The 26,528-nt window shown below is 54.1% G+C and overlaps 3 protein-coding genes and 1 non-coding gene across 4 annotated transcripts; 2 read left to right on the forward strand and 2 right to left on the reverse strand.

Annotated features, from left to right (window-relative positions):
• The first annotated feature begins 1,022 nt into the window (after nt 1-1,022).
• Nucleotides 1,023-1,970, forward strand: LOC132591002 (olfactory receptor 52D1-like). Its single transcript, XM_060263889.1, has one exon. It carries the CDS (start codon nt 1,023-1,025, stop codon nt 1,968-1,970), a length of 948 nt encoding a protein of 315 aa, XP_060119872.1.
• A 2,875-nt stretch (nt 1,971-4,845) lies between these two features.
• Nucleotides 4,846-4,917, forward strand: TRNAT-UGU (transfer RNA threonine (anticodon UGU)). Its single transcript has one exon. It is a non-coding gene; the product is annotated as a tRNA-Thr (tRNA).
• Nucleotides 4,918-9,979: 5,062 nt separating this feature from the next.
• Nucleotides 9,980-12,125, reverse strand: LOC132591001 (ubiquilin-1-like). The gene has a single exon (XM_060263888.1). It carries the CDS (start codon nt 11,847-11,849, stop codon nt 10,074-10,076), a length of 1,776 nt encoding a protein of 591 aa, XP_060119871.1. The 5' UTR covers nt 11,850-12,125; the 3' UTR covers nt 9,980-10,073.
• A 10,637-nt stretch (nt 12,126-22,762) lies between these two features.
• Nucleotides 22,763-24,112, reverse strand: LOC132590990 (ubiquilin-1-like). The gene has a single exon (XM_060263877.1). It carries the CDS (start codon nt 24,110-24,112, stop codon nt 22,763-22,765), a length of 1,350 nt encoding a protein of 449 aa, XP_060119860.1.
• Between the last annotated feature and the right edge of the window lie 2,416 nt (nt 24,113-26,528).

The raw sequence follows: 26,528 nt of genomic DNA on the forward strand, positions 1-26,528 counted from the left end.
TCCTCAGTGGAACAGGCTTCCTCAGGAGGTGGTGGGCTCTCCTTCCTTGGAGGTTTTTAAACAGAGGCTAGATGGCCATCTGACAGCAACGAAGATCCTGTGAATTTAGGGGGAGGTGTTTGTGAGTTTCCTGCATTGTGCAGGGGGTTGGACTAGATGACCTTGGAGGTCCCTTCCAAATCTATGATTTTAAATCAGCCAGTATCATAATGCCCCTGTATAAATCGATGGTGCAGCCTTATTTGGAATACTGTGTACAATTCTGGTCACCGCACCACAAAAAGGATATTATAGCATTGGAGAAAGTCCAGAAAAGGGCAACTAGAATGATTAAAGGGCTGGAGCACTTTCCCTATGAAGAAAGGTTGAAACGCTTGGGACTCTTTAGCTTGGAGAAACGTTGACTGAGGGGTGACATGATAGAGGTTTACAAGATTATGCATGGGATGGAGAAAGTAGAGAAAGAAGGACTTTTCTCCCTTTCTCACAATAGGAGAAAATGAAATTGCTGAGCAGTCGGGTTAGAATGGATAAAAGGAAGTGAATTCCATGTGTCAATCACTCTTTGGATGAAGAAGTACTTCCTTTTATCCCCAGATTCACCCCCAAAGTCTCCAGGTATTTTCCAATGCAGACTGGGCAACCCTATGCCCCTCCACCTTTTTAAAGAAAGGGACAACAAACGCTGTCATAGAAAACCAACGAAATGTATGGATTTGTTTTGAAGGTCCCGTCCTCCCAGCCTGAGGAATTCCCCACTGAAAGCAGCCGTCCGGCCAAGCCCCTCACGAAGTCCAAAAGGCAGGCAGGTCGGAAGACTGATTTGAAATATCCCACAATTTCTCTCAAGTTCTGGGAAGCAGAAGGTCACAGCAACTTCCGAGAAAAGTTCAGGTTCTGGCTTTTGTGCCCGGCGTAGGAAGAGCTCCCTGCTTGGGGTGCAGAAGGTGGCTGCATCGCCTCTTTTGGGCCAGAAGGAGGAGCAACATCAAGGAGAACTTCCAAAGCAGCCTCATCCCACCATGTCCGCCACCAACCACAGCCGCTTGGCGGTTCCTCAGTGGTTCTTCCTCCTTGGCATCCCAGGCCTGGAGGAATTTCACCTATGGCTCTCTATCCCGCTGTGCCTCATGTATGCCATGGCCCTGGTGGGCAACGTGGTGCTCATGGTCGCCATCGCCCTGGACCCTGGCCTCCACCAGCCGATGTACGTCTTCCTGGCCATGCTTGCAGCCACCGACCTGCTCTTGTCTTGCACCACGGTCCCCAAAGCGCTCAGCATCTTCTGGTTTCACTCCAGGGCCATCTCTTTCGGGGCCTGCCTCGCGCAGGTGTTTTGCATCCACTTCGTCTCTGCCACCGAGTCTGCCATTTTGCTGGCGATGGCCTTTGACCGCTACGTGGCCATCTGCCACCCCCTGAGGCATGCGGCCATCCTGACCCGCTCTGTGATCCAGAGGATGGGGCTGGCAGCTTTCCTGCGGGGTTTCTCCGCTGTGGTGGTTCTGGTGTTCCTCTTGCGTAGGCTGCCCTATTGTGGACACGAGGACATCCCACACACGTACTGTGAGCACATGGGGGTGGCGCGCCTGGCCTGTGCGGACATCACCGTAAATGTGGTGTATGGCTTGACCGCTGCTCTGTCCACTTTGGGGGTCGACTCTGTGCTCATTGGTGTGTCCTACACCCTGATCATCCGTGCCATCTTCCAGCTCCCAACCAAAGAAGCCCGCCACAAAGCCCTGGACACCTGCGGCTCTCACATCTGTGTCATACTGATGTTCTACACCCCAGCTTTCTTCTCCTTTTTCACTCACCGGTTTGGCCACCAGATCCCCCGCCATGTCCACATCCTGCTGGCCAATCTTTATGTGATAGTCCCCCCCATGCTAAACCCCATCATTTACGGGGTGAAAACAAAGCTGATCCGTGAAGGAGTCACACGACTGTTCTTGGGGAAGCACTTCTGAGACCGCTACACCTGGGGTTTTTTGGCCACTGTGTGACACAGAGTGTTGGACTGGATGGGCCACTGGCCTGATCCAACATGTTCTTATGTCTGGGGCAGTGATGCTCTGTATTCTTGGTGCTTGGGGGGGGCACAGCTGGAGGGCTTCTAGTGTCCTGGCCCCACTGATGGACCTCCTGATGGCACCTGGGATTTTTGGCCACTGTGTGACACAGCGTGTTGGACTGGATGGGCCATTGGCCTGATCCAACATGGCTTCTCTTATGTCTGGGGCAGTGATGCTCTGTATTCTTGGTGCTTGTGGGGGGCACAGTGGGAGGGCTTCTAGTGTCCTGGCCCCACTGGTGGACCTCCTGATGGCACCTGGGTTTTTTTGGCCACTGTGTGACACAGAGTGTTGGACTGGGTGGGCCACTGGCCTGATCCAACATAGAATCCTGGAGTTGGAAGGGACCTCCAGGGTCATCTAGTCCAACCCCCTGCTCAATGTAGGAAACTCACAAACACCTCCCCTAAATTCACAGAATCCTCAGTGCTTTCAGATTGCCATCTGAAAGCCCCACCTACCATTTAATTTCAACCCATTCAACCCATTGATTTAATTTCAACCCACTGGCAGCTGAGAGGTGATGGGATCACCATCTTCAAATACTCGAAGGGCTGTCCTAGAGAGGATGGTGTGGAATTGTTTTCTGTGGCCCCAGAAGGTAGGACCAGAACCAATGGGCTGAAATTAAATCAAAAGAGTTTCTGGCTCAACATTAGGAAGAACTTCCTGACCGTTAGAGCGATTCCTCAGTGGAACAGGCTTCCTCGGGAGGTGGTGGGCTCTCCTGCCTTGGAGGTTTTTAAGCAGAGGCTAGATGGCCATCTGACAGCAATGAGGATCCTGTGGATTTAGGGGGGGGGGGGGGGTTTGTGAGTTTAGAGTGGTTCCTCAGTGGAACAGGCTTCCTCCTTGGGAGGTGGTGGGCTCTCCTTCCTTGGAGGTTTTTCAACAGAGACTGGATGGCCATCTGACAGCAATGAAGATCCTGTGGATTTAGGGGGAGGTCTTTGTGAGTTTCCTGCATTGTGCAGGGGGCTGGACTAGAGGACCCCAGAGGTCCCTTCCAGCTCTATGATTCTAGGATTCTGCCCTGCCCTTCACTCAGAGACTCCGAAGGGTTTACATTCTCCTTTCCTTCCTTTCCCCACAACAGAGACCCTGTGAGGTAGGTGGGGCTGAGAGAGCTGTGACAGAAACGGCCCTTGTGAGGATCAGCTCTGAGAGAACCGGAAGTGGCCTAAGGTCACTGTGCAGGTGCAGGTGGAGAGGAGGGGGTGGGAATCAAACCCGTTTCTCCCAGGTTAGAGTCCACACTCGCATGGCCAGGGCATGGGAGAAGGCCAAGTAGGTGGTTTCCTAGGGCCATGCAGCGGGTGTGCCCCTTGGAGCCTGCCTTCCCCCATGAACAGCGCCTGTGCTGGGCCCTTCTTGGAGCCTGGCAGAGGTGAATTAACCAATTGTAAAAGCTGAAGAAGAGCCAATGACAGTTTCTAAAAACTGGCTGCTGTTGAAGTTGTCTGCTCCTCCTTCCTGCTCTGCTTTCAATGAGCCACGGGGTGGGAGCCCCAGCTGCGTAGCAGAGCATCTTTCTCGCATGCACAAGGACTTGTCCCTGGCACCTCCCGCTAAAAGGATCAAGTAGTATTCTTATGATTTTTATTGCTTAATTTCACATTTTTTTAAAAACAAAAATAAAATTTAAAATTAAAAAACTGTAAATTAACAATGTAAATAGTTTAAAGTTTCTTCATTTCTCCTACAATTCTCTGTTTTCTAAATTTCTGGGGGAGCACTAGTGGGCGGCTGGCCTGGGGAACCAAAACCCCGGCACCGGCCCTGCACGCCCGTAACCCCTGGAGCACAGCTGGCTCTCTCCAGGGTCCTGTGCAGGACTTTGGAAGCAGGATGGTGGGCAGGACGGATCCCCATGGGACCCTTTGGCATGAATACCGTGGGGGCAAAGCAGCACCCCTTAATGCCACCTTATGGAACTGGCCAGTCATTGTGGGAACGGTCCGTGTGGGACTACAGAAAGCACAGCGGCTCTTCTCTCAGCCCAACCCTTCTCTCCAGGAAGATGTTATTGCAGAAGGCCAAGATCCAGGAGAACCAGCAGGGGATGGAGATGACATCTGTCATTCTCCTGGTAAAGATCAATGCTCATTGTGACCAAAGCACAGGCTTGAATCTGCCCCACAAGGGTTCCAGATGACCCATCTCCTCCTCCAAGGCTGCCTGTAGCCACCGTCTGCTGAGGTCCGCTGCACCCACAAGGGACGTGGTCCGCTGGGTGGTCATCCCTGAGGTCAACCAGGGACAACTTCTCCTACAGGGGTCTCATCAGGGCTCCTTCTTCCAAAGTGGTGGGCACCAGGGCTTTTTCTGTAGCAGGAACTCCTTTGCATATTAGGCCATGCACCCCTGATGTAGCCAATCCTCCAAGAGCTTACAGAGCTCTTTGTGCAGGGCCTCCTGAAAGCTCCAGGAAGATTGGTTACATTAGGGGTGTGTGACCTAATATGCAAAGGGTGTGGCCTAATATGCAAAGGGAGGGACAATGGCTTAGTGGCAGAGCATCTGCTTGGTAAGCAGAAGGTCCCAGGTTCAATCCCCGGCATTCTCCAACTAAAAAGGGTCTAGGCAAGTAGGCGTGAAAAACCTCAGCTGGAGACCCTGGAGAGCCATGAATGGGGCTGTGGCTCAGTGGTAGAGCATCTCCTTGGTAAGCAGAAGGTCCCAGGTTCAATCCCCGGCATTCTCCAACTAAAAAGGGTCTAGGCAAGTAGGCGTGAAAAACCTCAGCTGGAGACCCTGGAGAGCCATGAATGGGGCTGTGGCTCAGTGGCAGAGCATCTGCTTTGTAAGCAGAAAGTCCCAGGTTCAATCCCTGGCATCTCCAACTCAAAAGGGTCCAGGCAAGTAGGGGTGGAGAACCTCAGCTGGAGACCCTGGAGAGCCATGAATGGGGCTGTGGCTCAGTGGCAGAGCATCTGCTTGGTAAGCAGAAGGTCCCAGGTTCAATCCCCGGCATTCTCCCACTAAAAAGGGTCCAGGCAAGTAGGCCTGAAAAACCTCAGCTGGAGACCCTGGAGAGCCATGAATGGGGCTGTGGCTCAGTGGCAGAGCATCTGCTTGGTAAGCAGGTCCCAGGTTCAATACCCGGCATTTCCAACTAAAAAGGGTCCAGGCAAGCAGGCGTGAAGAACCTCAGCTGGAGACCCTGGAGAAAGAGCCGCTGCCAGTCTGAGTAGACAAGGCTGACTTTGGTGGACCCAGGGGGGTCTGATTCAGTAGACGGCAGCTTCATGTTCATATGTTCCTGCTACAAAAAAAGGTCCAGGTGGGCACTACCCCCTCCCGCAGGAGGCACGTATGACTTCCTGGACACTCAGCCAGATCTGTGCTCTCTTCCATGAAAGGCAAGAGCCAGGCCTAGATAAGGGGGGGGGGGCCCTCCCTTCTGAACAGCTGTCCTTGATCCTGAAAAGTCATCCATGCAACTAGGACGAAACTCCACTCCAGCGGCATCCTGAGATCGAACTCTACTAACCGTGGCCTCTAAGTGGCAGGAGAAGCAAGCATTTATATCTGCAAAGAGTCGCCCCAGACCTGCAGAGGTCATTCATGGGAGCTCCTTCCGAACCCAGAAGAGCTTCACTGAGCAGCATTGCCTGGGCGGAGGGTCACGGAGAAGCGACATCTCTTCACCACTCTCACCGAAAAGTCACAATAAAGGGCTTTCTCCCCCATGTCTGCTCAGATTTCCATTGTGTTTCCTTTCACTAGTGCTCTCTCTGCCCAAATGTTTCATCGCCCCACACTTTTTGACAAACCAAAGGGCTCAGGAGCTGTGGTGTCCACCAACCACACCATCACTGCATCACTGGGTGGAGTGAAGTTGCGGCACCAACCTTGAGGAGGGGAAAGCCCCCAAGAGGCATCAAGATCAGGGGTGCCCAAACTGGCTTAATGTAAGAGCCAGAGAGAGTAAATGCCAGACGTCTGAGAGCTGCAAGACAGGAAGGGAGGGAGGGAGGGAGGGAGGAAGGAAGGAAGGAAGGAAGGAAGGAAGGAAGGAAGGAAGGAAGGGGGGAAGGAAGGAAGGAAGGAAGGAAGGAAGGAAGGAAGGAAGGAAGGAAGGAAGGAAGGAAGGAAGGGGGGAAGGAAGGAAGGAAGGAAGGAAGGAAGGAAGGAAGGAAGGAAGGAAGGGGGGAAGGAAGGGGGAGGGAAGGAAGGAAGGGGGAAGGGGGAAGGGGGAAGGAAGGAAGGAAGGAAGGAAGGGAGAGAGGGAGGGAGGGGGAGGAAGGGAAAGAGGGAGGGAGGAAGGGAGGGAGGGAGGAAGGAAGGAAGGAAGGAAGGAAGGAAGGAAGGAAGGAAGGAAGGAAGGAAGGAAGGAAGGAAGGAAGGGGGGAAGGAAGGAAGGGAGGAAGGAAGGGAGGGAGGGAGGAAGGGAGGAAGAAAGGAAGGAAGGAATGGAGGGAGGGAAATAGATAGGGAGGGGGAAAGGAAGCAACTTTATCTTTGAATGCATTCTGCAAGCTGCCAGTTGGCATGGCTTGGAACAGTGATTTGAATAGACGAAAACCTTTTCCAAGCTGACCAACAGAGTGGTGGGACCCTTGAGAGCCACATAATATGTGGGGAAGTGCCACATTTTGCTCCTGAGCCGCCGTTTGACTGCCCCTGCTCTGGAGTCCTCAGCTTCTGAGGGTGGAGCCTTCTACACAGCCCCGTGACCTTGCCTGGGCTCCAAAGTGGAAACCTCTCCGGCTAACGGCTGGTCCAGCACAAGGCCAGAGTAGCAAGTCCCCCCATCCCCAAACAATGTGTTTTGTCCCCAGAGAAAACCAAGCCAGGCCTCTTTCCCTCTATTTTTTTGCAGGTGGAAAATGCCACCAAGTTGCAGCCAAATTAAGCCCCCCGGAGGGTTTCCAAGGTGAGAGAAGCTGAACATCCCCGATGCTGCCTTCTACTGAAGCAGGCCCCCCTGGGGTCCGCCACAGTCAGTCTTGCCTGCTCAGACTGGCAGCCGCTCTCTCCCCAGGGTCTTTCTCATCCGCTGCTGCCTGGTCCTTTTGCCAGGAGATGCTGGCCGGGTCTGGAGCCTGCTAAGCGGAAGCTCTACCGAATAGCCGCAGCCCCTCCCTGCTAATGTCCCAACCTAGAGTTGGTCATCCCAGCTGTGTCACTTCAGGGGACATGAGCAGCGGTCATTTTGTAGAAAAAGAGGTGGTGGCGCTCATTAGCATATGCCCCTCCAGCCAAAAGCAACCTGATGCAAAAAAGGAGAGCCCCAGGCGAGCGAGGCCTGCTTGGGTTGGATAGAGATCCAGCCAGCCCAAGCTGGCCTTATTCGCCTGGGGCTCTCCTTCGTCCCCCCCCACACACACAGTCAAGAGGCCAGCTAGCCCCCCGCCACCCAAAATCACATAAGAAGTGGAGAAAGAGTGGTCTGGGTGGGCTTCTCCAGGGGTTAATGAGAGCTGCTGGAGGTGTGGCAAAGCCCCTGGTGGCTGGCTGGCTGCCCGCTCCCCTAATCCAGGGATTGTTATGCAGCTGCACCTCCTATTCAATGGACAAGGTAGGTGGGGAGGGAGAGGGGGAACCCTCAGAAAGGATCAGGAGCTGTGCTCCTGTGAGCTCCTGCTGAATTCAAGGCCTGGACATGAGCAAAGCAGTGCAAACAAGCAAACCCCCCGTATTTTGTGGTTTGATGCTGAGAGCCAAGCCCTTCACGTCTCGCCTCCCAAACTGAGACAAAGTTGAGGACCCCAAAGGCACCTGCAGAGGAAGCAGCAGCAGCCGACTCTGGGAGGGGAGACAAAATCCTGACCCCAGAAAAGCGGGGGGGGGGGGGGATTCCCAAGTGGAGGTGACCCCCTGAGTCCCTCTCCCATTCAACTCGATGAATAAGCTGCCCCTTCAAAATGGGGCGGAGGGAGGAAGCCCACAGCAGTGACCGTTCCCAGGTTGCTGGCTCTGGGGTGGGGAAATCCCTGGAGGTTGGGGGGTGGGGCCTGGGGAGGGGAGAGACCTCGGTCCACCCCCCGAAGCAGCCATGTTTTCCAGGCGAGCTGAAGATTCAAGGTTGCCAGGTTCAGTTCAAGAAATACCTGGGGACTTTGGGGGTGGAGCCAGGAGACTTTGGGGTGGAGCCAGGGGCCAGGTTGTGACAAGCGTAACTGAACTGCACAGGGCATTCTGGTCATCACATTTAAAGGGACCGCACACCTTTTAAATGCCTTCCCTCCATTGGAAATAATGAAGGAGTGGGGCACCTTCTTTGGGGGCTCACAGAATTGGACCCCCTGGCCCAATCCTTTTGAAACATTGGGAGGGGGGTGTTTTGAGGAGAGGCACCAGATGCTATGCCACAAATTTGGTGCCTCTATCTAAAAAAAAAAGCCCCCCCCCAAGCCCCAAATATCCACGGATCAATTCTCCATTATACCCTATGGGAATCGGCCTCCATAGGGCATAATGGAGTGTCCAGCAGACATTTCCCTCCCCCCCACTGCTTTCTGATGACCCTGAAGTGGGGGGAGGGCCTCCATACCAGAGGGTCCCCTGCCCCCACCTGGGGATTGGCAACCCGATCCCACCTGGAGGTTGACAGCCTTATAATGTTGACCCAAAGTCTGCACCTCCAAAGCTCCAGAGGAAAAAAAGTTAGGGATGCCAACTTTATGTTGGAAGGTTCCTGGAGATCTGGGGTCGGAGCTTGAGGAACATTCTAGGTAGGCATGGGATACTGCAGAGCTCCGCCCAGAACCTGCCATTTCTGCAGTGAAACTGGTCTCCGTCACCTGGGAGATCATGTCTAATTCTGGGAGAGCTCCAGGCCCTACCTGCAGGTTGGCAACCCTGAGCCCAGCAGTCTCCCAACTAGAAGAACTGAGGCTGGAAGAAGGCCTCCTCCTCCCCCTCCTCCTCCTCCTCCCAGGCCTTGGGGACAAAGCTCTCCCCCCCAAGCGCTGTCAAGGAGCCCAAGGCGATTTCTGTCCCCAAGCTAAGAATTGGGATGGGGCGCGACAGTTAGGGTTGCCAAGTCCAATTCAAGAAATATCTGGGAACTTTGGGGGTGGGGCCAGGAGACATTGGGGTGGAGCCAGGAGACATTGGGGGTGGAGCCAGCAGCAAGGGTGTGACAAGCATCATTGAACTCCAAAGGGAGTTCTGGCCATCACCCAATGCCTTCCCTCCACTGGAAATAATGAAGGACAGGGGCACCTTCTTTGGGGGCTCGTAGAATTAAACCCCCTGGTCCAAACTTTTTGAAGCTTAGGGGGTGTTTTGAGGAGACAGACTGGATGCTATGCTGCATATTTGGTGCCTCTCTCAAAAAAACACCCCCCCTCCACAAGCCCCAGGAACCTGCTGATCAATTCTCCATTGTACCCTATGGCAGGGGGGCCAACGGTAGCTCTCCAGATGTTGTTTTGCCTACAGCTCCCATCAGCTCCAGCCATTGGCCATGCTGGCTGGGGCTGATGGGAGTTGTAGGCAAAAAACATCTGGAGAGCTACCGTTGGCCACCCCTGCCCTAAGGGAATCAGTCTCCAAAGAGAATAATGGAGTGCCCAGCAGACATTTCCGCCCCTCCCCTCCCCTGCTTTCTGATGACCCTGAAGCGGGGGGAGGGCCTCCAAACTGGGGGTTCCCCTGCCCCCACCTGGGGATTGGCACCCCTAGCAGCAGTCGAGTGCGCCTCCCCAGCGCTCCATTTCCAAGGCCCCCGGGGGATGGGATCCAGAAGAATCTAGCCAGGAATCTGTGCTCCCCCCACAAAGAGCAACTCAGGATAAGCCCCTCTGCCCCCGCCTGGGGTGACCAGGCAACACAAGCTCGTTCCTTGAGCGGCCCTCGAGCATCTCTGGGGATGTTTTATCTGCGTTTGGCCTCTGGCCCGGCCTGCCCCCCCCAGCCCAGCTGTTCTCACCCCCAGGCAGGTCTTGGCCTCAGCAAAGCAGCCAGGTGTGCACACCATGGTTAATATCCACCATGCTGACTTTAGTGTGTCAGGTGACCCTACAAGAGGCAAAGGTAACTCTGTGGCTAGGAGGCGTCGGTATGGGTTAGCTTCTCAATGGCGGCACTGATATCTCCTTCTGTGTCAATTAGGGCCTGCAGGTTCTGTTCTCGGTTGGGGAAGCCCATGGTGCTCAGCTGCTGCAGCTGGGTCTCGTACTGGGCCTCGGGGCCTTGCTGCTCCATGGACTCGTCTTCGTCCCCTCCGGACCCCTCGCTGGCCAGCTCCAGGCTCTCATCCCCGGAGAGGAGGCTCCCCTCATCCGAGGACAGGCTCTCTCCCTCGTCCGAGTCCTCCATGCTTTCAGGCTCTACGTCTGGGTCAGACAAGGTTTGGAGGAAATCCGGGACTTCCCGCATGAGGGTCAGGAGGCCCGTTTGCATCTGGAGCAGGGCCTGCAGCGCTCGGGGGTTGTTCAGGAGGGCTGCAGCCTCCGACTTGGCCAGCTTGGGGGGCAGCTGCTGCACCCAGCCTTGAGAGGGCGGGATTTCGTGGCACGAGGAAGAGTTGCAGTGAGCGAGGAAGGCCTGCGTGGGGCCGTCAGGATCAGAGAGTGCACCGGACATGTTCTGCATGAACTCCAGGTTCTCTGTGAGCTGGTTGACCATATTCTGGATGTTCTCGGACTTGCTGATTCCCGGTCTCACGCCAGGACCTAAGGCCAGCAAGATGTAGCTCTGTCCTGCCCCGTTGCCGGCACCGCTGATGTCACCATTACAGAAATTGTCCCCGCTGCTATTGGACTGGGGAGCCCAGGGGTTTGGCAAAGGCTCTCTGTTCTCCGTCCTGGCCGAGGGCGTGGTCCCTCCAGAAGAGGGCTTGTTCTCCGGGGGGGCAAAGGAGTTGCCCTGGAATTGGGCTTGGACTGCGTTCAGCACGGGCGCTTCGATGTCATTGTAGAGCTGCTGCAAGGCGCTGTATCCCCCTGGGACACTCTCGAGGTTGCTGAGGGCCCGGTCGTGGTTCCGGATGATCTCGTCCATCACCGCCGAGCTGGTGGCTCCGTCGATCATTTCTCGCAGGAAATCGGAGTTGCTGAGGATGTGGCTGATCTCCGGGTTCTGCTCGGCCAGCTGCCGCATTTGAGGGACGGACATGATCATTTGCCGGACCTGCTCCGTGTCCCCAAAGAGGTTCTGCAACAGTGGGTGCTGCATCACCTCGCTGATCAGCTCCTGCCGGGTCATCTCCTGGTCCTGGGCGTCGTTCACAAACTCAGTAACGTCGGCGGCGTTCAGGCCCAGGACGTTCATGCCCGTGACCCCGATGAGGAAGCCCAAGAGAAGGGGGTTCCTGTTCAAGATGGAGGGGTCCAGATTCAGGGTGACCATCTGAAGCAAGAGGCTCTCCATGGTCTGGGCCACCAGCTCGTGGCAGGAGGTCAGGAGGTCTACCGGCTGCCCGCTCCATTCCGGTAGGGTCAGACTTGCCTCTGGGAGCTCCTTGGAGAGGAACCCGTTTGGGGGTGGCAGGAAGGTCATGTTGGGTGCGTTGCTCTTCTGCGGCAGCATTGAGTTCCCCGGAGGCCTCCTCTGAGACTTGATGAAAAGGTGGACTTTGGCTCCATCCCCGACCTTGTGCTGCAGCAGCGTCTTCTGGTCTTTGAGGATCTCCCCTGCAAAGATCAACGACAGCTGCTCCGGGGGGGTGCTGAAACGCTCTGAGATCTGCTGCTTGAAGTCCTGAATGAGGATGTTCTCGGAGACATCAAACTGCTCCTTGTGCTGAAGGGTCTTCACGGTCACCTTGATGGTGCGGAAGCCGGAGGCTTTCCGCCGGGAGGGCTTTTTGCTCTCAGACATGGCTGCCCGAAGAAGGCCGGTTGGGATGGTCCCGTCCAAAAGAGCAGAGGTGCCGGGAGAAGCAGGGAAGGGGGCCGTCTCCCCCCAGGTGTTGGTGCTGGCTGCTGCTGCAGAGGTGAGGGGTGGCAAGGGTCCACTGGTCTGCTGCCCCTTTCGTCTCAACACTTGCCAAGGCCAGGGTGCACATACCAGCGAGATGGTGCCTTTCTCTTCTGCTCCCTCACAACCTGGCGGGTTCCTTCATCTTCCTCCTCCCCTCTGCTGCTGACCAGTGGCCCATCCTCTCTGGGCCCCTGCCTGGACTGTGACATCACTGCTGACCTCACAGAGAGCCGGGGGACCACCCCTGGGAAATCCCTCCAGGGTTTTCCTCCCTGTCTAGCTTGGGCCTCCCTCCGTCTTCCCCTGCATCCGAGGCCTGCCAGCCTCAAAGTTCCTGCAGCTCTCTTGGGATTACCACTCAGAGAGCCAGTTTGGTGTAGTGGTGAAGTGTGTGGACTCTTATCTGGGAGAACTGGGTTTGACTCTTATCTGGGACTCTTATCTGGGAGAAACTGCTCCTCCACTTGGAGCTGCTAGAATGGCCTTGGGTCAACTATAGCTCTGGCAGAGGTTGTCCTTGAAAGGGCAGCTGCTGGGAGAGCTCTCTCAGCCCCACTCACCTCACAGGGTGTCTGTTGTGGGGGAGGAAGGGAAAGGAGATTGTGAGCCGCTCTGAGACCCTGTCCTTGAAAGGGCAGCTGCTGGGAGAGCTCTCTCAGCCCAACCCACCTCACAGGGTGTCTGTTGTGGGGGGAGAAGATATAGGAGATTGTAAGCCACTCTGAGGCTCTGATTCAGAGAGAAGGGTGGGGCATAAATCTGCAATTCTTCTTCTTCATCTCCAGAGAACAGAAACCAGTTAGCCCAGAGGAAGTGGATTTACCACGGGGCAGACTCGAGGGTGTATCATAGATTTTTTCTAGGTGAATTCCCTCCCCAAATCCCCACTCTGTAGGGACTGCCTTCAAATTTCTGGGAATTTCCCAGACTGGAGCTGGCTATTCTAATCCCAAATTGTTCCCAGAATTCATAGCTCAGTTCCTCTGAGGAAAACAGCAGTCTCAGAGGTTTTCACATCCCTGTTGAGTTACTACCTCTCTCCAAACTGCCCCATCCTCCTCTCCCACCTCAGTCTCTAGGAATTTCCCATCCTGAAATTGACAACTCTAACTGCAAAGCATCTCAGATGTCCGCTTTGTGATCACTGGGTGGACCTTGGGTCAGTCACGAGTTGTCAGAAAGAGCTGTTCTCTCAAGAGCAGTTTTCAGTCAGAGAGCTCTCTCAGCCCTACCTACCTCACAGGCAGTGTTCCCTCTAAGCTGGTGGAAGCTAGCTCACAGCTTTTTAATAAAAATAATAATAATAACTTTATTTTTATATCCCGCCCTCCCCCGCCGAGGCCTCCAGCTCACACATTTTTGTCTTAGCTCAGGAACGATGACCCCAGAGCACACTAATTTCTGCAGCAGCTAACAGCTTTAATGCCAGGAGCTCACAAAGTAGAAGTTTTGCTCACAAGACTCTGCCGCTTAGAGGGGACATTGCTCATAGGGTGTCTGTTGTGGGGAGGGGAAAGGGAAGGAGACGGCAAACTGTGCTGAGACTCCAAGTGAAGGGCAGGGTGTAAGTCCAATCTTATTCTTCTCCTCCTCCTCCTGGGGGGGGGCAGTAGTTCAGTGGTAGAGCATCTGCTTGGTAAGCAGAAGGTCCCAGGTTCAATCCCCGGCATCTCCAACTAAAAAGGGTCTAGGCAAGTAGGCATGGAAAACCTCAGCTGGAGACCCTGGAGAGCCTTGAATGGGGCTGTGGCTCAGTGGTAGAGCATCTGTTTGGTAAGCAGAAGGTCCCAGGTTCAATCCCCAGCATCTCCAACTAAAAAGGGTCCTGGCAAGTAGGCGTGAATAACCTCAGTTTGAGATCCTGGAGAGCCATGAATGGGGCTGTGGCTCAGTGGTAGAGCATCTGCTTGGTAAGCAAAAGGTCCCAGGTTCAATCCCCGGCATCTCCAACTAAAAAGGGTCCAGGCAAGTAGGTGTGAAAACCTCAGCTGGAGACCCTGGAGAGCCATGAATGGGGCTGTGGCTCAGTGGTAGAGCATCTGCTTGGTAAGCAGAAGGTCCCAGGTTCAATCCCCGGCATCTCCAACTATAAAGAGTCCAGGCAAGTAGGCGTGAAAACCTCAGCTGGAGACCCTGGAGAGCCATGCCAGTCTGAGTAGGCAAGACTGACTTGGATGGACTGAGGGTCTGAGTCAGTAGAAGGCAGCTTCATTTCTTCTTCTTCTTCTTCTTCCTGCACAAAGACAAAGCTGCTCTAGGCCTCTTCCCCGCCCTTCTCAGAGCGGCTCACAATCTCCTTTCCCTTCCTCCCCCACAACAGACACCCTGTGAGGTAGATGAAGATATTGGATTTATATCCTGCCCTCCACTCCGAAGAGTCTCAGAGCAGCTCACAATCTCCTTTCCCTTCCTCCCCCACAACAGACACCCTGTGAGGTAGATGAAGATATTGGATTTATATCCCACCCTCTACTCCAAAGAGTCTCAGAGCGGCTCATAATCTCCTTTCCCTTCCTCAACAACAGGGAAAACCCTGTGAGGTAGATGAAGATATTGGATTTATATCCCGCCCTCCACTCCGAAGAGTCTCAGAGCGGCTCACAATCTCCTTTCCCTTCCTCCCCCACAACAGACACCCCGTGAGGTAGGTGAAGATACTGGATTTATATCCCGCCCTCCACTCCGAAGAGTCTCAGAGCAGCTCACAATCTCCTTTCCCTTCCTCCCCCACAACAGACACCCTGTGAGGTAGATGAAGATAGTGGATTTATATCCCGCCCTCCACTCCGAAGAGTCTCAGAGCGGCTCACAATCTCCTTTCCCTACCTCCCCCACAACAGACACCCCGTGAGGTAGATGAAGATACTGGATTTATATCCCGCCCTCCACTCCGAAGAGTCTCAGAGGGGCTCACAATCTCCTTTACCTTCCTCCCACACAACAGACACCCTGTGAGGTAGATGAAGACATTGGATTTATATCCCGCCCTCCACTCCGAAGAGTCTCAGAGCGGCTCATAATCTCCTTTCCCTTCCTCCCCCACAACAGACACCCTGTAAGGTAGATGAAGATACTGGATTTATATCCCGCCCTCCACTCCGAAGAGTCTCAGAGCAGCTTACAATCTCCTTTATCTTCTCCCCCCACAACAGACACCCTGTGAAGTGGGTGGGACTGGAGAGGGCTCTCACAGCAGCTGCCCTTTCAAGGACAACCTCTGCCAGAGCTCTGGCTGACCCAAGGCCATTCCAGCAGGTGCAAGTGGAGGAGTGGGGAATCAAACCAGGTTCTCCCAGATAAGAGTCTGCACACTTCACCACTACACCAAACTGTCTCTCCTTGGCAACCTTTGCTGGGACAGAAGATCCAAGCGGGTTCTGCAGGGTCGGGCTTAGGAGCAAACTCCAGGCCTTTGAGGATGGGTCTTTCTTGCAAACCCCAGTTCCCTCCCCCCACCCCCCCAGTGCTCAGAGGTATTGTTGATGGAGGCCTGAAGGAATGGGAGGAGGGGGAGGCCAGAAATTTGGCCTACTGAGGAAGAGAGGAGCCGCAAGGACAGGTCACCCTCAGCCCCCAAGTGTGATGGGGGTGCACACAACCTACTCCAAGGGAAGCCTGGGAACACCCCCCCACAAGCACTTTCCTCAGTGACCAGGGCTTTTTTTGAGTAGGAATGCATAGGAATGCAGTTCTCACTGGCTTGGTGTCAGGGGATGTGGCCTAATATGCAAATGAGTTCCGGATGGACTTTCCTCTCTAAAATGGCCTGTGCAAAACAATGGTGATGTCAGGGGGGGTGGCCTAATATGCAAATGAGTTCCGGATGGACTCTCTCTCTAAAATGGCCTTGCGAAACAATGGTGATGTCAGGGGGGTGGCCTAATATGCAAATGAGTTCCTGATGGGCTTTTTCTACAAAAAAGCCGTGTGAAACAATGGTGTGGTAACATCTGGGGGCGTGGCCTAACATGCAAAAGAATACCTGCTGGGCTTTTACTCCATCCTCCAAAGCAACCATTTCCTAATCCTGAGCAGAACCAGTGACAGAAGGAACCAAGATGTCCCTCTAGCTAGAGCAAGCGGGTTGTCAAGACCAGGTTCCCAGCTTAACAACGGGTCCTGAGTCAGGGCGTCAGAAGTGTCTGAAGACATCAGCAGAAGATTCCTCTTTCCTCTTTCCATCTCAATAACAATCTTGTGAACTGAAGAGCTACCTTAATGGCGTGCGACTTACACAACTTGGGGTATGTCTGCTACAACACCTAGTTCAGGGGCGTTGGACTCATTTGGTGTGAGGGACGGATCTGATGTAAATGAGACCTTGTTGGGCCACACCAAGTCAGGTTGGACCAGGCCACGTGCATACCTATTTAAGATTAGGTAGCAGAGACACAATTTTCTAAGGGCCACAGAGAAACATAATTTTTAAAAAAACCCTTAAAACATGCTTAAAACGTTAGCACTTGCTCTTAAAGAGAGCCAGTTTGGTGTTGTGGTTAAGTATGCGGACTCTTATCTGGGAGAACCGGGTTTGATTCCCCACTCCACCTGCAGCTGCTGGAAGGGCCTTGGGTCAAGCCATAGCTATTGTAGGAGTTATCCTTGAAAGGGCAGCTGCTGTGAGAGCCAGTTTGGTGTCGTGGTTAAGTGTGCAGACTGTTATCTGGGAGAACCTGGTTTGATTCCCCACTCCTCCACCTGCAGCTGCTGGAATCACCTTGAGTCTGTCAGAGCTCTCGTGGGAGTTGTCCTTGAAAGGACAGCTGCTGGGAGAGCCCTCTCAGCCCCACCCACCTCACAGGGCATCTGTTGTGGGGGAGGAAGGTAAAGGAGATTGTAAGCCACTCCGAGTCTCTGAGATTCAGAGTGGAGGGCAGAATACAAATCCAATATCTTCTTCTTAGGAGAGCCAGTTTGGTGTAGTGGTTAATTGCACTGACTCTTATCTGGGAGAACCAGGTTTGATTCCCCACTACTCCACTTGCACCTGCTAGCATGGCCTTGGATCAGCCATAGCTCTGTCAGAGGTTGTCCTTGAATGGGCAGCTGCTGGGAGAACCCTCTCAGCCCCACCCACCTCTCAGGGTGTCTGTTGTGGGAGAGGAAGGGAAAGGAGATTGTAGGCCGCTCTGAGCCTCTGTCCTTGAAAGGGCAGCTTCTAGGAGAGCCCTCTCAGCCCCACCCACCTCACAGGGTGTCTGTTGTGGGGGAGGAAGGTAAAGAGATTGTGAGCCGCTCTGAGACTCTGAGATTTGGAGTGGAGGGCAGGATATCAATTCATTATCTTAAAGGTGCTTTCTTTGTATCTCTCCCATGTGATCCAGGGAACTGGGCAAAGGAAACTTTGGCTCTTTCCTTCCTTCCTTCTCTAGGGGACCAGGAGGAGGAAGGAAGAGAGGATTGGCTCAGTAGCTCTGTTGTGTGATAGAAACTGGAAAAAACAAGCTTTGCTGTCTCCCTTCCTTCCCAAGGGAGGAGCCTCAGCCAATGGAGAAAATCAAGGTTTTGCTCTGTAGCTCTTGTGCGATTGAGCAAGCTGAGATGCAGAAGGAAGCAAGAGAGAGAGAGAGCGAGCAGGAAAGTGACAGCCAGTTGCTCGGGGACCTGATAGGAGCCCCCTGTGGGGGGGAGGGGCTGATTCAGCCCCCAGGGCCACATGTTTGACACCTCTGACCTAGATGCTAGGGCTGGTCTATAGTGCTGGGGTTGGTGTGCAATATGGTGCTTTACTGTGCCTCAACACAGCTAACAGAATACGAACAGGTTTGGGCAGCTGCGCAGACCTGTTGTTTAAATGGGGCAAAATACCAGGGCCAAATGTGAGTGTGGTGCAGCCTGCCAGAATATTCCCCATCTTTAGGGTTTGTAGAATCTTTCGGGCTCAAGTGCCGTGTTCTACTGGAGAAAGTTTTCCTTCCAGACGTTTCGTTCTCAGCTGCGGAGAACATCCTCAGTGGCGTTGCAGCCGGAGCAGGCGCTCTGACCTTCTTGGCTGCTGTGCATTGAGTGGGTCCAGGGCTGCTGGAGAGCTGCTATTTCTAGGCTGGAGCCCTGGCCCCACTCAATGCACAGCAGCCAAGAAGGTCTGAGCGCCTGCTCCGGCTGCAACGCCACTGAGGATGTTCTCCGCAGCTGAGAATGAAACGTCTGGAAGGAAAACTTTCTCCAGTAGAACACGGCACTTGATCCCGAAAGATTCTACAAACCCTAATGATGTTACCAGCCGTGAAAACCTGAAATCTTTGATATTCCCCATCTGTCTCAGGAATGTGAGCATCCTGCTGTCCAGAGAGATGGTTAAGCAGACTCCAAATGAAACCGTGGAAAAGGATTATTAACACAAACTAGTGGTTGTGCTGTATCACACACATAAATCAGTTCCTCTGGAGGGCCAACAACAGGGCAAAGGGGCCAAGGCCTTCCCTTCGAATCCTAGAATCACAGAATCGGAAGTGACCTCCAGGGCCGTCTAGTCCAACCCCCTGCACAATGCAGGAAACTCACAAATATCCCCCCCCCCATTCCCCCAGGGACTTCTACTCCATGAAGTCACAATCTAGAATAAAAGCATACAATACACACTAGTAGGACGTATTGCAACCAGCCTTCTTCAGTGGTCAAGCAATCCTTGTGCGGGTAGGTTTATATTATGGACCATAATAAGACAATTAGTTAATCAATGAAGGACTCTGTTTTTAGAGCTCACCTAGAGGGTTGTGCTCAGTTCCGGGCACTACGTTTTAAGAAATAAATAGATAAGCTGGAACAACTAAAGATCCCTTCCTTCCAACTCTATGATTCTAAGGGAAGGCCTTGGCCTCTGTGACCTGTGGATGGACTTCCTGGTCCCTTCCAACTCTATGATTCTATCAGTTATGAAAAAAAGGAGTTTTGTAGCTTCAGTCAATTGACGCAAGGCCTTAGAACATTGTGGAGTATCACCTTGTGTCGTGGCCAGGCGAAGATGTCCTGAAAAATATGACTGTTACGAAACCTTCCTGTTTTGGTGCAAAGGAAAGGAAAAGGGAAGTTCCCCTGTGCAAGCGCCAGTCGTTTCCGACTCTGGGGTGACGCTGCTTTCACAACGTTTTCACGGCAGTCCTTTTTACGGGGTGGTTTGCCATTGCCTTCCCCAGTCCTCTCCACTTTCCCCCCCAGCAAGCTGGGGACTCCTTTGACCGACCTCGGAAGAATGGAAGGCTGAGTCAACCTGGAGCCGGCTACCTGAACCCAGCTTCCGCTGGGATCAAACTCAGGCCGTGAGCAGAGGGCTCTGACTGCAGGACTGCGGCTTTAACACTCTGCATCACGGGGCTCTTTTGGTCCAAAAGATACCATCAAATGAGAGCCAATGGGCTGCAATGTGCACTCTCCAGTTCCCGCTGGAGCAAAAGGGGGCTTTGGAGGGTGGTCTTTCTAGCAGTGTCCTCCCAGGATCCCCCTCCAACTCTCCAGGAATTTCCCAACCTGGATCTGGCAAAAAAACCCAAACCCGTCACCAGCTGGTAGCGGGGAGGAGGGGGAACTCGGCACCCTTAGAGGTGACTGAGAACACAGAGCAGAAAGCTGGAGTGGATGGGGCTGCTTTTGCAGCATGGATGCCTGCCAGTGGGGAGGGGCCTGTCTGCAGAAAGACAACCACATGTCATGTCTTGTGGGATGCCTCCTGGGAGGCCAGCTTCTTAATTGGGGCACCCACTAGGTCTAGGCGATGGCTGAGGTCCCCGGATGCATGAGGAGGTGACGGCTGCTGCAAACGGTGCACAGGGCAAAATGGAAGAAACACTCGAGCTGGCCAGCGGGGGTTGGGAGGGTTGGGCAGCTGCTCTGTGGCTATAAGAGGACATAAGAATATAAGAGAAGACCTGTCGGATCAAACCAATGGCCCATCCAGCCCAACATTCTGTGTCACATAAGAGAAGCCCTGTTGGATCAGGCCAATGGCCCCTCCAGTCCCAACACTCTGTGTCAACCAGTGGCCAAAAAACCCAGGTGCCATCAGGAGGTCCACCACTAGAAGCCTTCCCACTGTGCTCCCCCCCAAGCACCAAGAATACAGAGCATCACTGCCCCAGACATAAGAGAAGCCATGTTGGATCAGGACAATGGCCCATCCAGTCCAACACTCTGTGTCACACAGTGGGTAAAAAACCCCAGGTGCTGTCAGGAGATCCAGTGGGGTCGGGACACTAGAAGCCTCCCACTGTGCCCCCCCCCCAAGCACCAAGAATACAGAGCATCACTTGCCCCAGATAGAGTTCCAACAATACTCTGTGGCTAATAGCCACTGATGGACCTCCGGTCCAGATGCTTATCCAATTGCCTCTTGAAGCTGGCTATACTTGTAGCTGCCACCACCTCCTGTGGCAGTGAATTCCACATGTTAATCACCCTTTGGGTGAAGAAGGACTTCCTTTTATCCCTTCTAACTTGACTGCTCAGCAATTTCAATGAATGCCCACGAGTTCTTGTATTGTGAGAACGGGAGAAAAGTAATTCTTTCTCCACCGTCTCTATCCCAGGCATAATCTTGTAAACCTCTATCATGTCACCCCAGTCGACATTTCTCCAAGCTAAAGATCCCCAAGCATTTTAAGCTCTGTGCAGCAGTTCAAAGGAACAATGTTTGTGTGTGTGTGTGTGTGTGGGGGGGGTTCCGAGGCCCCTAAAAATGCCAAGACCTCCCCCATCAGCAATACTCAGCATTAGCAGGCCTTGCCAACCTGCAGGTGGGGTCTGGAGTCTTCCAGAATTGCAGCTGGACATGAGGGCATTCTCCCCTGCTGAGAGTCTTCCCCTCCCAAAACCCTGTGCAGGCTCCCCACCCCCCCCAAAAAATCTCCAGGGATTCTCTAACCTGGAGTTGGCAACCCTACTGAGCGCCCCCTGCTATTCCACTGTGAGGCCCTTCAAGTGCACCCCACAATATCTGGAAGTGTGCAGAACATGGGAAGGTCCCGTCTGGAGAAGAGAAGGTGGGGGGGAGGGGCACGATCAGCGTTCCCTCTCAGCTGTGGAGTCTTGTGAGCAAAAATTTCACTTTGGGAGCTGCTGGCATTAAAGTTGGGAGCTCTTGCATCAATTAGTTTGCTCCAGGGCCATTTTTCCTGAGCTCAGACACAAATGGGTGAGCTGGAGGCTAAGACATTGTGAGCTAGCTCACACTAACTCAGCCTAGAGGGAACATTGGACAGGATTGCTCTTTTTGAGTCTTTGAAGGGCTGTCCCTTAGGGGAGGAGGGCAGGGAGCTGTCCCTGTTGGCAGCAAAGGAGAGGACTCACAGGAATGGGCTGAAATGAAGGGTGGGAGGGTATCTGCTGGATATTAGGGAAAACGTTCTTACAGTAAGAGTTATTCAACAGTGGAATCAGCTAGATAGGGAGGTGGCTGCCTCACTGGCAGTCTTCAAGCAGCGGCTTGTCAGGGATGCTCTAGGGGCTGGACTAGATGACTTCTGTGGTCCCTTCCAGCTCTGTGATTCTCTGATTCTATGATCTAGTCACGCACCTCCAGGAAACCAGCCAGTCCTGCTCCAATGGGTTTTGCAGCCAAAGGCGGGAGAAGTTTTAAGAAGGATATAGACAAGTTAGACATTTTAAGAAGGATGTAGACAAGCTGGAACAGGTCCAGAAGATGGCAACGAAGATGGTGAGGGGTTTGGAGACCAAGTCCTATGAGGAAAGGTTGAAGGAGCTGGGGATGTTCAGCCTGGAGAGGAGGCGGCTGAGAGGTGATAGGATCACCATCTTAAAGTCCTTGAAGGGCTGTCATATAGAGGATGAGGGGTCTGGAGACCAAGTCCTATGAGGAAAGGCTGAAGGAGCTGGGGATGTTTAGCCTGGAGAGGAGGCGGCTGAGAGGTGATAGGATCACCATCTTCAAGTACTTGAAGGGCTGTCATAGAAAGGAGGGTGTGGGATTGTTTTCTGTGGCCCCGGAAGGTAGGACCAGAACCAACGGGTTGAAACTAAATCAAAAGAGTTTCTGACTCAACATTAGGAAGAACTTCCTGACCGTTAGAGTGGTTCCTCAGTGGAACAGGCTTCCTCGGGAGGTGGTGGGCTCTCCTTCCTTGGAGGTTTTTCAACAGAGGCTAGATGGCCATCTGACAGCAATGTGGATCCAGTGAATTTAGGGGGAGGTATTTGTGAGTTTCCTGCGTTGTGCAGGGGGTTGGACTAGATGACCCTGGAGGTCGCTTCCAACTCTAGGATTCCTGACCGTTAGAGTGGTTCCTCAGTGGAACAGGCTTCCTCCTTGGGAGGTGCTGGGCTCTCCTTCCTTGGAGGTTTTTAAACAGAGGCTAGATGGCCATCTGACAGCAATGTGGATCCAGTGAATTTAGGGGGAGGTGTTTGTGAGTTTCCTGCGTTGTGCAGGGGGTTGGACTAGATGACCCTGGAGGTCCCTTCCAACTCTTCTATGATTCTATAAGTGGCATCTCGACTCCCTCCCCCCTCCTGTTCTTCCTGATGCTGCATGAGGCTTTTGACCCAGCCCCCGACCCAGCATCCCCCCCCCCCCCGGAAATGAGAGCTGCTCACAAGGCAAGGGAGACGGATGGCTTTCCTTTATGACACAGGAGTGGCTGGGTTCCACTCAACGCATTACAACCGTGCGTGGCCACCACAGATGAGGCTCTGGCTTTCCCCTCCCAAGCGGGGTGGCCTCCGTCACGCCCGACAGTTCAACTGCAAGAAGCTCCTGTCCGCCTCCGTCCCTCCTTCCCGTCGCCACATCGGGTCTCTCTCTGGGGCCTGAGAGGGTGAGAGCCCCACCCCCCTCTCCGGAGGCAAAAGGGCTCTCCCCCCTACTCAGCAACGGCCGGGCCCGGGCAAGACGGGGCCCCAGCCCCCTGGCCCCCCCTGGCGGCGCTCTCCAGCCCCCGCAGCCGCAGCATGAACCACGGGATGAGGACGGGGGCTTCCCCCAGGAGGGTCTGCAGGCCCTGCTCCATCTGCACCCAGGCCTGGATGGCGGTGGGGTTGGACATGGCGGCCGTCATCTCCGGGCTCTGCATCTGCTGGGAGAGGTTGGTCACCTGGTCCTGGATCTGCTCCTGCTGGCCCGCCTGGGCGTTCTGGGAGGCCAGCAGGGCGTTCTGCATGAGGGTGATCATCATGCGCTTGGTGTAGGCGTTGCAGAGGTTCACAATCATCAGGGGGATCTCGGCAGGGTCCGGGTTCTGGGTGACGAAGGGTTCCATCCCGGAGCAGTAGGCCAGGCTGGGCAGAGAGGGGCTGGGCCCCAGAGGACGCACCCAGCCGTTGCAGAGCCCCCCTTCCACGCTGCCCAGGCTGGTGGTGCTGGGGGAGGCCAGGGAATGGCACTCCTGGCCCCGGAGGGTGCCCTGCTCTGGGAACGGGCAAGGGCCCCTCCCCAGGGTGGCGTAGGGGTTGGGCCCGAAGCAGTCTTGGCCCGGGTTCAGCCCCGGCTCCTGCACCTCGCTGTTGAGCTGCCGCAAGGGGTTGTCCCCGCCGGGGACGTTGCTCTGCAGGCTGGCCAGGGCTTGGTCGGGGCCCTTCGGCTCCGGAAGCATCACCATCTCGGGGCTGCGGGCCAAGTCCATAATCTCCCGCATCTTGTCCAGGATCACCCGCATGATGTCGGCGTTGTTGAGGATGTGGCTGATGGAGGGGACCTGCTGGGCCAGCTGCTGGATCTCCGGGTTGGCCAGGATCACCTGCCGCACCTTCTGGACGATCGTCTCGGAGGTGGGCACGGGGAGCCACTCGGGGCTGGCGAGGCGGGACTCTGGAGGGCCCCAGGAGCCCTGCGTGCCGAGGCTGAACGGGGTGGGGCCGAGGGAGGGGGCCTGGGGGCAGGCTGGCATCCGGGGCCTGTAAGGCAGCAGGTCTTCCATGTCTCTCGGCTGGGACCTGATCACCAGGTGGACGGTCATCCCGTCGTTGATCCCGCACTGCCGGAGGGTGGCCTGGTCCTTCAGGATCCTCCCAAAGAAGACCAGCACCAGCTGGCTGCTCTCGCACTTGAAGCGCTTGGCAATGTCTTCCTTGAACTGCTGGATGGTGCAGGTCTCCGGGAGCACAAACTGGGCGCTGGCTTTGGGGGACTTGGCCGTGACGCAGATGAAGCTGGGGCTGGGGGCTATCGGCGGGCAGGGCAGGGTGCCCTCTTGACCTTTGCCCAGAATCTCCATGGTGCTGCTGTGGGGAGGCAGAAGGGAGCTGGGAAGAAGAAGCCGCCGAAAGAGCACTGCTTTCACAAGGCCGGGATCCGGCTGGTTTGGCTGTGCTGCTGCCAGCACTGTCTCCGAGGTGAGAGGGATCCTGAGGTGTGCATCACAGCCTCCCTCCTGCCAAGTTCTGCCCCCCTTCCCCCCCTGCCTTCCTCCTTTCCCCTCAGCCAAGCGCAGCTGCTCAGGACAGGCAGCAAGGGGGGCACTGTGACATCACCCGTGACCTCACTACCCGCATCAAAGCTCTGGGGAGGTGACAGGAGGAAGAGCCCCTTCCCTCTTTCCTGGGTGGGAGGGACTTCCTGCATCACTGGCCAACGGGATGAGGCTCGTGCCTTCGGGCTCTCTTCAGTTTGGGTCAGGCAGATGTGGAGCAGCTTTGGAACCCAGGCCATCTCCAATCCAGCCACACTTGGACACTATGTGGCTTGAGACTGGGGTATCCAAGGGAGCTAAGATCATAGGGACATCAGTCATGGAATCCTAGAGCTGGAAGGGACCCCCAGGGCCATCTAGTCCAACCCCCTGCACAATGCAGGAAACTCACAAAGACCTCCCCCTGAATTCACAGAATCTTCAAATAAGCTCCTTTGGTGTAGGCACACAAGAGCGGGCCTTTTCGGTGGTAGCCCCACAATTCCTGATCAAGCTCCCCAGAGAAGTCTGCCTGGGCCCCTGACTTTAGCAGGCGACTGAAGACGGTTATATATTGGACTGTGTTAGGCTAAAGCAGTCTTAAATGGTGATTTCAAAAATCTTGGTTTTACATATTCAGTGTACTGCCATATGGTCGTACTGAGCATGCTGTGTGGTTATAGGACAGCACAAACATTACCCTCCCTTGAAAATCCAAGAAGAAGAAGAAGAAGATGATGATATTGGATTTATATCCCCCCCTATACTCTGATGTAGATGGCTGGAGAAGGCAACGGCAAACCACCCTGTAAAAAAGTCTGCCGTGAAAAAGCTGTGAAAGCAACATCACCCCAGAGTCAGAAACGACTGGTGCTTGCACAGGGGACTACCTTTTCACTATACTCTGACTCTCTGAGTGGCTCACAATCTCCTTTACCTTCCATCCCCACCCCCACAACAGGCACCCTGTGAGGTAGGTGGGCCTGAAGCTCTCACAGAAGCCACCCTTTCAAGGACAACTCCCGCATGAATTGTGGCTGACCCAAGCCATTCCAGCAGCTGAAAGTGCAAAAGAAAATAATGGTGTTCTCTCTCTCGGCTTGGCTTCGCGAACGAAGATTTAAGAAGGGTGCAATAGTCCACGTTTGCTGCAGGCTCGCTGGTGGCTGACAAGACCAATGTGGGACAGGCAGGTCCGGCCACAGCGGCTGCAGGGAAAAGTCTGATTTAGCGTTGGTCCTGTAGCAGTGCGATTCTTCCTCAATCTCCTTTTGTCCTCAAGACCAGCTATGCGTGTGTTCTCAAAGGAAGAGACAGCCTGGTGGATGGTGTGCCTCCATGCTTTGTGATCTGAGGCTAGGTCAGACCACTGGTGATGGTTGATGTGACAGGTGCTAAGGGATTTCTTCAGGGAGTCCTTGTACCTCTTCTTTGGTGCCCCTCTATTTCGATGGCCGGTAGAGAGTTCGCCATACAGGGCAATCTTGGGAAGGCGGTGGTTTTCCATCCTAGAAATATGCCCTGCCCAGCGCAGCTGCGTCTTCAACAGCAGTGCCTCGATGCTGGTAACCTCTGCCCGCTTGAGGACTTCAGTGTTGGTCACAAAGTCACTCCAGTGGATGTTGAGGATGGTGCGAAGGCAGCGCTGATGAAAGCGCTCAAGGAGTCGCAGGTGATGACGGTATAAAACCCACGATTCGGAGCCATAGATGAGGGTTGTCATCACAACCGCTTTGTAAACATTGATCTTTGTGCCTTTTTTCAGATGCTTGTTGCTCCACACTCTTTTGTGCAGTCGGCCAAATGCACGGTTTGCCTTTGCCAGCCTGTTGTCAATCTCCTTGTCGATCTTGGCATCTGAGGAGATGATGCACCCCAGGTAGCTGAACTGCTGGACTGTCTTCAGAACTGGTGTTAAAACAATTTTATTTGGTAACATATGGTAACAAATTATATTTCTTGCATCATTAATAACTTCTTTTATCTATCCCATATATTACTTCTCTACCCACCCCTCCTCCCGTTACTTGACCCCCGCCAGTGTTATTTACTTAAAGTACTAATGTTTAAAGGTACCCTTAACTAATAAAAACAAAAATTAATATTCTTCTTTTTTCTAAGACTTAATCATTATCAAAAATTGTCCAATGTCCTTTCATTTTAAACTCTTTTTCTACATATCTTCTGAACTTTTTCTCTGCAATTCTTGACGCTTATTTATTTGCATATTTTTACATAGAAG

Source organism: Heteronotia binoei, unplaced genomic scaffold, assembly GCF_032191835.1.
Source record: "Heteronotia binoei isolate CCM8104 ecotype False Entrance Well unplaced genomic scaffold, APGP_CSIRO_Hbin_v1 ptg001301l, whole genome shotgun sequence".
Classification (NCBI taxonomy): domain Eukaryota; kingdom Metazoa; phylum Chordata; class Lepidosauria; order Squamata; family Gekkonidae; genus Heteronotia; species Heteronotia binoei.

What these genes read in the sequence shown, in the direction of transcription:
- LOC132591001 (XM_060263888.1), bottom strand. Translation starts at nt 11,849, where the DNA reads ATGTCTGAGAGCAAAAAGCCCTCCCGGCGGAAAGCCTCCGGCTTCCGC.
- LOC132590990 (XM_060263877.1), bottom strand. Translation starts at nt 24,112, where the DNA reads ATGGAGATTCTGGGCAAAGGTCAAGAGGGCACCCTGCCCTGCCCGCCG.
- LOC132591002 (XM_060263889.1), top strand. Translation starts at nt 1,023, where the DNA reads ATGTCCGCCACCAACCACAGCCGCTTGGCGGTTCCTCAGTGGTTCTTC.